The sequence below is a fragment of the Phodopus roborovskii genome, unplaced genomic scaffold (assembly GCF_943737965.1).
Source record: "Phodopus roborovskii unplaced genomic scaffold, PHOROB, whole genome shotgun sequence".
Taxonomy (NCBI): Eukaryota; Metazoa; Chordata; class Mammalia; order Rodentia; family Cricetidae; genus Phodopus; species Phodopus roborovskii.
The window spans coordinates 12,531,259-12,544,627 of record NW_026126409.1 but is presented as its reverse complement, the minus strand read 5'-3'; the positions used below and the strand labels follow the sequence as shown (position 1 = coordinate 12,544,627).

Sequence of the window (13,369 nt, the reverse complement as noted above, 5' to 3'; positions counted from 1 at the left end):
GCCAGAAGAGGGCATCAGATCCCATTATAGATGGTCGTGAGCTGCCATGTGGGTGCTGGGACTTGAACTCAGGTCCTCTGGGAGAGCAGCCAGTGCTCTTAACCACTAAGCCATCTCTCCAGCCCTAGTTTAGTCTGGTTTTAGTTTGCTTTTCCCCTGGGGTTAACCATACAGATTACTTTCCTACAGGCCAGTATGCCAGCCAAGCCTCCACTTTGGATAGCATTTTCCAGTATCTTCTTAAGGTATTCTAATCATGGGGCTGGGTTATTTTTATCACTAAATCTGAAGCATCCTTTGCATATTTCAGATGGTGCTTTTCAAATGTCATCTCCAGTGGCAACATGTCTTTTTATTTACACTTGGGCTTTCCCAGGCAGAAGTTGTTCTGTCCAAGCCCTCGATTCAAAGACTTCCATCCATGTCTTTTCTTGAAGGTTATAGTTTCCCTTTACATTCACGTTCATATTCCACTTGAGTTCATTTTTGTAAAAGGTATGAGATTTAGTTGAGGCTTCTTTTTTCTAATGAAGATCCAACTACTTCAGCACCATTTGCTGAAATGTAAGGGTGGAAGAAGGGAACCAAATCCACAAAGTTTCACACATACACATGTGTGCACACACACGATAAATACACATATTCAAACACACACTATAACACACACAATAAATACACATACACAAATGCACATACTATAACACATACACATACACAAATGCACATACCATAAACACACACAATACACATACACAAATGCACATACTATAACACACACAATACACATACACAAATGCACATACTATAACACACACACAATACACATACACAAATGCACATACTATAACACACACACAATACACATACACAAATGCACATACTATAAACACACATACACTCACGCAGACATTATAAACACACACACACTTTAAACACACACTCTTGGACTATAAACACACACATTGTAAACACACATACACTCACAAATATTCTTACATACGCACACACTATAAACACACTATTCACACACACATTATAGCACACATACACTCACATTATAAACACACATATACACACTATAAACACACATTACAAATACACAAACATTTACATTAATGATAAATATTAAAGTATTAAATTTTTAAATGAAAAGAAAAGCAGGGTTTGCAATAACTTGGGCTGGCGAGCTGGCTCAGTGGGTAAGAGGTGCTTGCTGCCAGCCTGACACCCTGAGCTTGACCCCTGGATTCACATGGTGGAAGGAGAGAATCCCCTCCCTCAAGTTGCCCTCTGCCACACATATGCCTTTGCATATGTGTGACCCCTTCCCCATAAATAAAAATGCAATTTTAAAACTGCAAGAAAGGATAATCAAAAGAAGGCACCAGTCTGCAAAAGCCACATTTTCTCTTTCTTCAAAGACGCCATCACGTGTACACACACTAGTTTCTCTTAGGGCTTTGGGGTTTGCTAACGGAGGAGACTGGTTGAATCAAAATTTACAAATGCAATGAGTCACACAGGGGAACACAGGCAGCACAGTGTCCCCTGACACAGACATTCACTTCTGACAAGGTGTAATACAGCCCAAGAAGCACCTACAAAGCCATTCTTTAAAAACATGGAGCTATAAACCTTGTGAACAAATAACCTGCAAATTTACTTCATTTACAGAAAACATAGTAGAAATAGTACCATGAAAGCCTAATGTGCCCATGTTTTGTTTTGCATGAGATCTCAAGGTGAGAAAGATTTAAGCACACTTTGCTCCAACTCCCACCATGGCCAGACACAGGACCACTCTCTCTTTGTAAGAAATGTGTGTGTGTGTGTGTGTGTGTGTGTGAGAGAGAGAGAGAGAGAGAGAGTGTGTGTGTGTATGTGTGTGTGTGTGTGTGAGAGAGAGAGAGAGAGAGAGAGAGAGAGAGAGAGAGGCTATTAACCCACTTCATTATCTCCAGGTACATCTCTCTCCTTGCAAATGACATTATTTTTCTGTGTGTGTGTGTGTGGCTGAAAAACCATCCCTCTGCTGTTGAACCCTTAGACTGCCCAGTTATCTCAGCTGTTACAAACACTGCTGCAGTAAACATAGATGTGTGAGGATCTCCGGGATATGCTGACTTAGAGTCCTGTGTGTGCATAACTCAGAGTGGCGTAGCTGGGTCCTTCGTAAGAGCAGCCAGTGCTCTTAACCACTGAGCCATATCTTCAGTCCCCTCTTTCAGCACTGTAAAATCATTGTGAAATTTATTCTGGCCTCTAACGCCATGTGTGAAGGGAAAGAAAGTTTCACAATTGCCAGCCTGGGTAAAAAGTCTAGGGCTCCTTTTTCTGGAACTGTTGGTGGGGCATCCAGTTCCATGTTCTCCGTGCACACTATGGAAAAGCTGCCCTCTACCAGGGTCTCAGCCCCTGCTCCCACAGACGCATGGTCAGGTCACTTTGACAATCTGCATGTGGTCCAGAACCTCAGAAGGGGAAAGATGGAGCTCAACAAGGTTCAGAAATAGCTCACATTTGGTTCACACATAGAACATTCCCACGATGGCTAGGTGCTCAGTTGCCTTCACGACCCCGTTTGCCATTCCCCAGGCTTGGGTCTACACATGCCAGCACTAGCTCCATGGGTATCTTGGGGTGCCTACACATCTGGCTCCAGGCCTACAGGCAATTTCCAGATGTTGCACATCTTCAGTGTGGCACCTTTAGGCCCATATAAAACTGGCCCCAGGGTGACAGATACCATTGTGCCCCTACACACAGGCCCCAGACCCCCAGGCTGTGAGAGCAGCTAGAGCTCAGCCAATGACATTCACTTGCTTTTAAAATCCTAACATCGTAAGTAATGTGTGCCAAAGAGAATACACAGGACTGGTTCACTGAGACATTACAAGCATCCAAGCTATAAGGATGTAAACCCATTTAAATTTTAGACTGTTTGCAGACAACTAAATCATATTTGGGGGACACAAAATAAAAGCCACACGGTTTTTAAGAGTTATTTTTCTTCCCAAAGGAGCCTGCATAGATGTGACATAATGAGTTCCCAATGGGGACCGTTCACATGGGCCAGGCTTTGTCCTAGGTGCATTTGAAAAGATGCAAAGCCCAGCCCACTTCCTTGGCTGATCCTTCCCTTTCAGGAGTAGACACCCGGCCAGCAGCCACTGCTTTCAACCTGAGTTGGCTCCACATTCAGAGCATTTAGGGAGATCTTCCCATCTGGCACACAGGACAGTGGCAGAGGGACACCTACGGAGTGCCAGGTGGGGACAGGCATCCAGCATTTTAGCCCTCTTACGCTATCCGTGTAAACTCTTGTTTTGGACCTTAGCAGTACCTCCAGCTGGCAGCAGCCCATCAGGATATGAGAAACACTCCACCCAGTAGTTGCAATATCAGAACCTCATCAGCAAGAAGCTGGGCAGAACAAACAAAACCTAGGGGCACCTCCAGACCCCGTGAGACACAAGGAATCTTAAAGGCAACTCTGGTCCTATTTTCAGCAAAGGGCAGGAGAATGTCATCCTCGTGGCAGAGACTGGAAGACAGGACCCCTCCCTCCCTGACAACGCCTCCATCTTGGTTCACTGTTATCCTTTCTGGTGTTTACCCATTCCCTCTGTGATTCTGCCCCGGCTACCATCCGCAGGTGAAAACTATTGAGAAAGACAGGGCTGTAGGGCCACTCCAGGCATTTGTGGGCACAATTCAGGCAACTTCCCCACCACCCTAAAGAGGAAGGGAGACTTAAGGAAGCAGCTGAGGATCCAGGGACATGAGTGATGGGGCAGCAGGTCTCAGGCTGTGAGTTTGACCTGGGACGTGCCAGTTTGGGTTTTCCCGCCTGAAGGGGAGATGAGGCACAACGTGGAAGGCTGCTCATACCAGAAGCACTTCTCTTTGGTTGCCATCAGGACAGATTAAGTTGTCAGCCAAGGGCATCCCAAGGAGCAGCTGACTTCTGGGACAGTAGAGGGCAGATATCAGGAAAGCCCTGACCCTCCCTTGTGTTTGTAGAGGTGATAGTGAGGGACTGATAGCTGGCTGTGATGCCTTTGGCCTCATGTAGAGGAGACTATAAGCCCCAGAGGACACTTCCTGGGCCCAGTCCAGGCAAGCAGGAGAGGACATGGCAGCCCTGCAGGAGAAGAAGTCATGCAGCCAGAGAATGGCCGAATTCCGGCACTACTGTTGGAACCCGGACACTGGGCAGATGCTGGGCCGCACCCCAGCCCGGTGGGGTAGGTGTGGGCCATGCGAAGGGGGCATGGGGTGAAACAGAGGGTTAGCAGCTAGCAGGACCCAGGCCCTGCTGGGACACCTGGGAACAGCAAGTCATAATCCCTAGAGGGTCCCCAGATGGCCCTGAGCCTCAGAACTCTAGAATACCTGCAGTGTAGGTCTAAGACTGGCCCCTTTTCATCCATGACTTTGAAACATAATTTTAAACTCTTTCTGAAACTAACAATTTTTTAAGTTATAGCAAGTAGTTTCTTGTTTAGATAATTTGAGAGGCTGGGATTTACTTCAGTGGATTTGTTCTATTGTGAGGGTTGCCATGACTAACATTCTGGGCACATTGGGAGACCTCCCTGATTTCCAGGCTGTATCTGAGGTGCTGACACTATCATTCCCAAGTGTGGTGTAGATAAGCTAAGTAGACATATCCACAGAGCTCCTTTCTTATGGCTGCCCTGTGGTGACCTGGAGACCCTTCCTTCTGGGGCCACCATAGGAACAGAAAATCCTCACAGACTGGAAGGCTGTGTGCCTGTTCAGGACATCCCCTCACAGAGTATGCCTCCCACAAACAGGATGCACTCCTGAGACCCCAAAGAGAGAATACCTCTCAAGCTCTACAGGACCCATGACATGGCAGTTACAGACAGAACTTGGAGGCATGCAGTGGGGGCTTTGCAAGGCTACATCACTGGGGATACAGGATGTATGCCACCTTACTCCTCAGATGGCAGCCCCAGGCCCTGTTCCCTTTGGTTCCCACAGAGGCCATATGGGGATACATATAGTCCAAGATCCTTCAGAGCTGTGCACACAGTAAAGGATGTTTTGGCTAACCTCTACCGCTCATCTCAGGGATGAGACCAGGATGAGAGCAGACTCACAGAGGGTGGTAGCCAGTAACTCAACTGTGCGACAATTCAGCTAGCCTCAGCCCAGCTTGAACAGGCTACCACATAAAAAGTATACACTGTTCATGTAGAAGGAGATATGGCACACCTTCCACAAGACCCTGGGGTCTCCCAGGGCCAGAGAGCACCCCTGAGTCTCTGGCAACGTAGGGAAAATACAACCAATTCCAGAGCAGAGAGGAAACACAAGGGCACCATACACCAGCGGGAAACAGGAACAGAGCTGGTACTGGGACCATCCCAGGAAGTAGATCACCTGAAGAAGGGACAGCAGATAGGCCCCTGGGGGCAGATGACAACATTGCCAGCCATCTTCTCAGGAACTTTGCGCAATAGGCTATTCTAGCTGCCAAGGCTCCTGCAAACCTCCTTGATGACTACAATGCCACTGAGAACTTCCTGGAATGGTTTCACAGCCTAACTTGAGGACTTGGCCTCAGTGTCTGGGGATGAGGTTTGGGGGCTGAAGAAAGTATCATTCAAGTAAAATGACAGAAGTAACGCAAGGGGCAAGTTACTCTTAGGGGAAGAGGTGCACGTGTTGCTTAGAGAAAATAGGGGCTGGAGACCATAGGCTGGGAATAGCACATGTCTCAGTGACTTGGGGCATACCCTGCCACCTGGGCCACACTCTTCCTCAGTGCAACATGGAACTCTTACCACCAGTAGTTCTCAAGTTAGGAGATTTCATGACATTTCCCACTTGGAAACCAAGCCTGATGTGGCAAAAGTTGGGACCCTTCATCTGCACCTGGGAGCTGTTGAGGCCTGGCTCATACCTATGAGCCGAGGTCAGGAAGAGGACATGTGAGGCTGACGGACAAGGAGCAAATGTGGGAGCTCAGGTCCCGGGAAGGTAGATGAGTTAGACAGAAGCCACATCAGGTAGGAACCTGTAGTGACCATGTCAGCCCTGCAAAGGGAAATCTCCTGTTGGCTCTTCCTGAACATGCTTGGGCATTCACCCCTGTAGGTCATGAAGCTAAGTGGGTACAGCCCTGACAACCCTATAAGCACAGGCTCAAGCCATCAGCCACTACAACATCCAAACCCACATAGGGTACCAGGTCTCCATGGAACCACAGTTCTGAAACAGGCTACTGTTGTGCTGGCCCTCCAGGGAGGTCTTGTCAGGGGAGAGGGAGAGGGAGAGGGAGAGGAAGAGAGGGAGGGAGGGGGAGAGAGGGAGGGAGGGAGAGGGAGAGAGAGAGACTCATAGCTGTGACTCGGTCCTGCCCTATAGTCACTTTTTGGGTCACTAAAGAAAGACTTACTGTTTGGAAGCCACACCTACATAATGCATTTGGAAAGAGCAGTCCACATTCTTAGAGACCTTTCCAGGAAGACCAACGCTCCAGTCAGCACAAAGACCCTCTTCTGACAACATGTTTCTTAGCAGTGTCTCCCCTGGCTAGAGGCCATTTAAAACACAACTGTGGGGATTTCACAGTAGCACAAGTTCAAGGCCATGCCCCAGAGGGGTGTGGTCCCCCAGCATCTGACTCAAAAGAAATGTCATCAAAGGGGTTTTCGGGAGCCCATAGAGCCTGACTCACACCGGGGTTGGAACATCTCCTTCCACTGATGCTTGAACAACAGTGCCAGGAGCCACAGGAGCTGGGCCTGCACAGCATGCCTGCTAACCTCCTTCTCTGTGGGACACAGGGCAAGTACCTGCCAGGTCCTCAGAGCATAACCCAGATAGCCGTCTTTCTGTCTTTCCCTTCCTGTAGTGTGGGAAGCAATATGAACTCCAGAGCAAGCTCTGAGGTCCTGCTATGACGGCTACAGATACAGTGATCAGTGCACCAAGGACACATAGTTGCCACTAAGGTGCAAGGGGATTGACAGGAGTCCACACAAGGCTGTGAACATGCCCTATAGTTCCTTTGTGTGTGTGTGTGTGTTGCGGGGAGATCAGAGATGGACAGTGAGTTCCAGGGCTAGGCAGTGAGGGTAAGAGGGTGCCAAAGAGCTCAGGTATTCCACTCAGATGAGAACATTCTGGAACTCAGTAGCGGTGCTGATGATGCAGCATCATGAGTGCCTTGCATGGCACCAGCTGTACTCTGTGCTGGAGAAAGCAGCAGACCTGTGCCAGGCCCATTGCCACAGCTGGGGCTGCTACTCCCAACTCTCTCTTCCAGTGTGGATCAGCCTCTACTACGCAGCTTTCTATGTGGTCATGACGGGGCTCTTTGCCTTGTGCATCTATGTGCTGATGCAGACCATCGACCCCTACACCCCAGACTACCAGGACCAGTTAAAGTCACCAGGTAAGCAGCCTGTGGCTCTTAACCACTGAGCCATCTTTCTAGCACCCAAGTGAAAAGCCTTTTTCTTTTTTTTCCCCTTTGAGACAGCCCTGGCTGTCCTGGAAATCTCTCTGTAGACCAGGCTGACCTCAGAGATCTGCCTGCCTCTACCTCCTGAGTGCTGAGATTAAAGCATGTGCCTCTACACCGGCTCCCAAGTGAAACACTTGTGTGTTCAGATTCCTTTCCCTGAGAGACCCACCTGCAGGCTATGTGGGGCACTCCCCAGAGGCTAGCGTCCACTGCAGCAATCTTACTCATGATTTCCCCATGCCCAAGTCCCCCTGTGGAACATGCACCACTAATGCTGGACCTGGGTATTCAGAGTCTCAGGGACAGGACAGGCCTTCATGCCCACTGTGCTGTATCTGCAGACAGCAGGGGCCCCAGGACCAGTGTCCTCAGAGTCCTTGGGCCCTTCTTTATAGTGTTCCTGCCAAGCTTTCTTGGCTAGAGGGTACCTGTCCCGCAGCTCCCACCTAGGAGGGTAAGAACTGGTTTCACCTCAGATGCATGTAACTGTGGTTGGGGCTTGTGTAAGACTGGACAACCTCGGTGCCCAAGGCTCAGTGTAAGTGAGCGCTTGGAGAAAGTGATCTAGGAAGTTTTCTTTCCTTCCAGGGGTAACCTTGAGACCTGATGTGTACGGGGAAAGAGGGCTGCAGATTTCCTACAATGTCTCTGAAAACACCTCCTGGGCTGGCCTCACACACACCCTCCACAGCTTCTTAGCAGGTGGGTGACACAAACCAGCAATGTGTCTGTCTCCTAAGAGATCACTGGGGACCCGGGACCTCCTCCATGACAGTGTGGGGCTGGCTGATGAGAACATATGTGTTCCACAGGCTACACCCCGGCCTCTCAGCAGGACAGCATCAACTGTACCTCTGAAAAGTACTTCTTCCAGGAGAGCTTTTCAGCTCCAAACCACACCAAGTTCTCCTGCAAATTCACTGCAGACATACTGCAGAACTGCTCAGGCCTGGTGGACCCCAGCTTCGGCTTTGGGGAGGGAAAGCCCTGCTTTATTATTAAGATGAACAGGGTGAGTATGGAGGACCCCACTCTAGAGATGTCTTTGGAGTGGTAGGAGCCGCCCCTCACACTTAACCATGGGGCCTGGACCCTTTATTGGGCCCCACCCTGACTCCATACTCATTCCTCATGCTCAGCTATTAAACACAAATCTAAAACTTTCTACTCAGACAGTGTCTTGCCAGCCTTACAACTATAAATATTGTAAAAATTCAACACAGAGCTAATCAAAAAGAGATCTTGGCCAGCAGTGGCCTTGAATTGTGGATTCAGACTGGGAGAAACCGGGGACATTCTACATGGTCTTCTTCTGCCCCAGAAAGAGGAGTCTTTGAGGATGGGTCCTACAAGGAATCACTGGACTTCAGTGGTATCTGAAGTCAAGTGGCAGCAAGTCCCACCAATGCCCTAAGAACAGACACAGTAAGCAAGAGGCAGAAATGAAGGCAAGCTGAGTGGCACTCGGGCAACAGGGGCTCAGGGTCACTGCTCAAGAGAGTAAGTGGCAGGTAAAGGCCCAATTGACCTCACTGCCTATTTCCATCTTACAAGGTCTTGGAAAGCCACACACTCATGCACCATATCTACCACGAAGCCCTACAGCTGGGAAGGTCTCCCCAGAGCTGCCTGACAAGCAGGCTGTGATCAGGGCTGCACCAGTCCATGTGGTAGCTGACACTCCTGCCAAAGGCAGGTCCTGCTCAGAGTTCAGGAGGCAATGGTTGAGGCTCAAGACTCTAGGGGAGGAATATGAGGCTGTAGGGACCACCGAGAGTGGTAGTAGACCCATTCTGCAGCAAGGAAGACTATTACACAACACCACAACAGACCTGAACATGGTACCTGTGACTAGGGCCGCTCTGTCCCAGCTCTGCCACAGCCAGCTGTCCTCCTACACCGCAGTACCTTGGGGGAATGGCTCAGACACCTGCCCATCAGGGGTACATCACAGCCTTTCTTCTAGATTGTCAAGTTCCTTCCCAGCAACAACACAGCCCCCCGAGTGGACTGCACCTTCCAGGTGAGCACAGCTGGGATTAGAGGGGGTGGGGCCCAAGTTACCCTGGGCACATGCCAATGTCACCTGTCAGCCATTGCCTGGAGTGATGGCTGTAGCCGTGGACTCCCCCTCATCAGGCCTGCGCAGTGACTCACTATCCAGAAAGCTGACATCGATGTGGGTGACCCATCATTCTACTGCCACACTCTCTATATTTTTTATTTATAAAAGTGTTCCAGATCACCAACAGCACTGTTGCTTAATGGGGCTTCGCATGACTACTTCAGTGACATTAATCTCAGAGATGCCTCTTACAAAATTACTAAGTACAATATCGAATACTAAAGTTGCCTTCACTAAATGTTTTCCCAGGCTTGTTTTCAATGTTGAGCCCTAACTGACATCTCAAAAGGGCACATTCATGGGTGATCCAAGGAACATATGTCCCCCCAGAGCTCTGTCCCTAGGGCTTCTGGTGTTTGTTCTTCACTTTTTTTTTTTTTTTTTTTTTAAATGATTTTGGCCACACATACAAGCTGACCTTAATTGAGAGGTCGCTGTTCCTTGATGAGCGTAAGCTACCCCTTGGGCAAGTCTGACTCCAACAATAAAAGGAAACAGATCCCAGGAACATGTGTTTACACTTAATCAGAAAACTGCACAAACCCTGAACCTGGCTTTGGCGAATGAGCCCTTGGTCTGGCTAGCTTTCACCTCACACGTTAACAAGCAATCACTGGCCTCTTCAGTCTCAGCCCTCACCCAACACTCAAAGATGGAATGTGCAGGGTAAGAGTGGCTGAGGTTTGGCATTTTGAGGAATTATGTCCTTGCCAGGCTCTAAAGCCCTGACTATCAAAGCTGACTAGGTGCAAGGCTAATTCTGTTGCACTAACATGCAAAGTGTTCAACATACAATACACCCATAACTCACATATATACTTCTACACAAGTGAACATGTGCCCCAGTGCTTACTAGACTCAGCTGTGGTTTCTCTGCCTCAGGATGATCCCCGAAATCCCCGGAAAGACACTGAGCCCCTACAGGTCGAGTACTATCCACCCAATGGCACCTTCAGTCTCCACTACTTCCCCTACTATGGCAAGAAAGCCCAGGTAGGTCTGTTTCACCCTGTCCTAATGCACTTGTGAAATTACTTCAGACTTAGCAACAAGAAAGCCGTTTTCTATAAAGACAGGGCAAAGGCAGAGCAAAGTGCTACACACCTGTAATCCCAGCACTTGGGAGGAGGAGGCAAGAGGATTGGGAGCTTAAGATCCTTTTGGCCACATAGCAAGTTCAGTCTAGCCTGCATGAGATTTTATCTTGGAAAAACAAGAAACAAACAAAACAACAACAAAAAACAATGAAAGACATGACTTAGCCAGTTCCAGACACTTCTTTTATGTACCTAGAAATGCATCCCCCCTCAAAAAAAAAAAAAAAAAAAACCATGAATATCAACCTGATTCCCTTACAGTGCTGGATTTCCCACACCCTCCTAGAATCTATGTATCCCTCCAAAGCATTTCCTCCACACTGTAAGCCTTCCCCCTTTTACTTTCTGTTTACCACCTGGGGCAGCAGTCAGTTTTTCTGTGATCCAAGGGCTCCTTTGGACCAAACAGGCTTTACTTCAAGACAGACCCACAGAAGAATCCTTCATGCTTCAATTAGTCTTGTTTTTCTTAACATTTTTTTCCTCCCCCAAGCATCTCATTCCCCTGTGCTTCCACTTCAGCCTCATTACAGTAACCCTCTGGTGGCAGCAAAGCTTCTCAACATCCCCAAAAATACAGAAGTCCTCATTGTGTGCAAGATCCTGGCAGATCATGTGACCTTCGACAATCCCCATGACCCATATGAAGGGAAAGTGGAGTTCAAACTTACAATACAAAAGTAAGAAGCTGGAGTGGTCGTCCACACCTACAGAGAGGCCCAGCCAGCCACTCCCTCTTGACTGCACATCCTCTGCCGGCCAGCATGCACAGCCATTCAAATATGGCTCAGAGCTAACACCACTGCCCATCTGTTGACACCAGAAAGTGCTCCTGTCCAGCACTCCCCTGAACATTACCAGCTTTCTACTACATCCTTATGTGGTTGCAATCTATTATAGCTGCGGGGTTAAAAAAGGAACCCAGAGTCCTGTTATCACCGAAGAGACCCCAGAGTGACCCATCTGTTGGTATTACTGCCCCCCTGTTATCCCTTGTATCTCCTGAACTGCAATATGAACTGAGGATCCGTATTAGTGTAATAATGGTCACCCTGGCATGACACATTCCCAATTTGTGCTTCTGAGACTACAACCCCTATGCCATAAAAACAAACTATATTAAAGTTATTCTTATTCTGTCTGGAAAAGTAATGTCTTTCCTGAACCAGAAGAACATTTACTAAGAACCAAATGCTCCTTTCTTTAGAGCCTTTCTACAGTTTCAATCACAATACTAGTGTCCTTAGCACCTCAGCCACTGGAGCAGACATCTCAGAGATGGATTAAGGCACAGGGATGCTCAGAGAGCTCCACACAAACAGCCTGCCACTTTGCCCACAGACCTACGCTGTTGCCACCACCAGTCTCAGGCTCCAAGGTTTCAAGCCCTTTCCTTCAAGTTGCTCACACTTCATATCGTCTCCTTTTCACACAACAGAAGGTCAAAAGAGCATGTATTTGTTTTTTCCAAGCTGAGACAGAACACAGCTCAGGACAACACATGTGCACATGCGTGGTGTTAACAGGAACGGGGCTTCCCGGGGTGTAAGACCTAGGCACTTATCTACACAGACCATTCATGCTCTACACCCCATAGAATATTTTACAGTAACTCAAGATTTGGGGGAAAGGGTCATTTTCATTTCCATTAGCAAGCAAACAGTTGTTTTTCAGAAACATCCACAGATTTGACCAAGCCAAGTAAAACATCTAGCCCTGTCTTAATTAGGGTTATTATTGCTATGATGAAACACTGTGACCAAATTGGGGAGGAAAGTGTTGGTCTTACGCTTCCATAAAACTACCCATCATCAAAGGAAGTCAAGACAGGAACTCAAACAGGACAACATCCTGGAGGCAGAGGCTGATGTAGGGACCATGGAAGAGTGCTGCTTACTGATTTAATCCTCGAGGCTTTCTCAGCCTACTTTCTTATAGAACCCAGGGATGACTCCACCCACATCAATCCCTCCCACATCAATCACTAATTAAGACAATCTGCCACAAGCTTGCCTACAGCCCAATCTGATGGAGGCATCTTCTCAATAGAGGTTCCCTCCTCTCAGATGACTCTAGCCTGTGTCAAGTTGGCATAAAACTAGCTAGCCAACTAACCCCTTTTTACTTCACACACAAACATGTCAACATTAAGTCACAACCTTTCCTTTCTCATTCATCCCTGAGGTCTCACATTGAAAACATAGACAACACTTAAAAGTCCCAGTCTTTACAAATTCAGACATATTAAAAGTTCAGCCCTTTAAAATATCCAGTCTCTTTAAAACTCCAAAATCTCTTTTCAAAGTTCAAAATTTCTCAACTGTGTCTGTAAAAATAAAAATATTCTCCTTACTTCAAGAGGGAAGAACCAAGGCATAATAACAATCAGATCAAAACCAAACCAAACCGTCAACAGTGAAGTAAAGCAACGTCTAATGTCTGGGTCCACTCACAAGGGCTTGGTCACTTCTCCAGCTCACCCTCTGCAGCACTGAGCTCATCTTCTAGGCTCAAGCTGGCTCCTCTACATTACTGCTACTATTCTTGGTAGTCATCCCATGGTACTGGCATCTCCAAAATGCTGGTGTCCTCTGCTGCAACTGGACTGCACTTTAAACAACACGCTGTCTTCATGGAGCCAAA

General features: G+C 47.9%; 1 protein-coding gene across 1 annotated transcript; it reads left to right on the top strand.

Annotated features, from left to right (window-relative positions):
- Positions 1-4,135: 4,135 nt before the first annotated feature.
- Atp4b (ATPase H+/K+ transporting subunit beta) lies at positions 4,136-11,410 on the top strand. The gene is made up of 7 exons (XM_051182038.1): positions 4,136-4,247; positions 7,304-7,432; positions 8,093-8,206; positions 8,317-8,516; positions 9,471-9,527; positions 10,512-10,622; positions 11,249-11,410. Exons 1-7 carry the CDS (start codon positions 4,136-4,138, stop codon positions 11,408-11,410), a joined length of 885 nt encoding a protein of 294 aa, XP_051037995.1.
- The last annotated feature ends 1,959 nt before the right edge of the window (positions 11,411-13,369 follow it).

Excerpts from the sequence above, each read along its gene's own strand:
- Atp4b (XM_051182038.1), top strand. The coding sequence starts at position 4,136 with ATGGCAGCCCTGCAGGAGAAGAAGTCATGCAGCCAGAGAATGGCCGAA. Across the intron at positions 8,207-8,316 it reads CCTCCACAGCTTCTTAGCAG|GCTACACCCCGGCCTCTCAG; the intron begins GTGGGTGACACA and ends TGTGTTCCACAG. Across the intron at positions 9,528-10,511 it reads GAGTGGACTGCACCTTCCAG|GATGATCCCCGAAATCCCCG; the intron begins GTGAGCACAGCT and ends TCTCTGCCTCAG.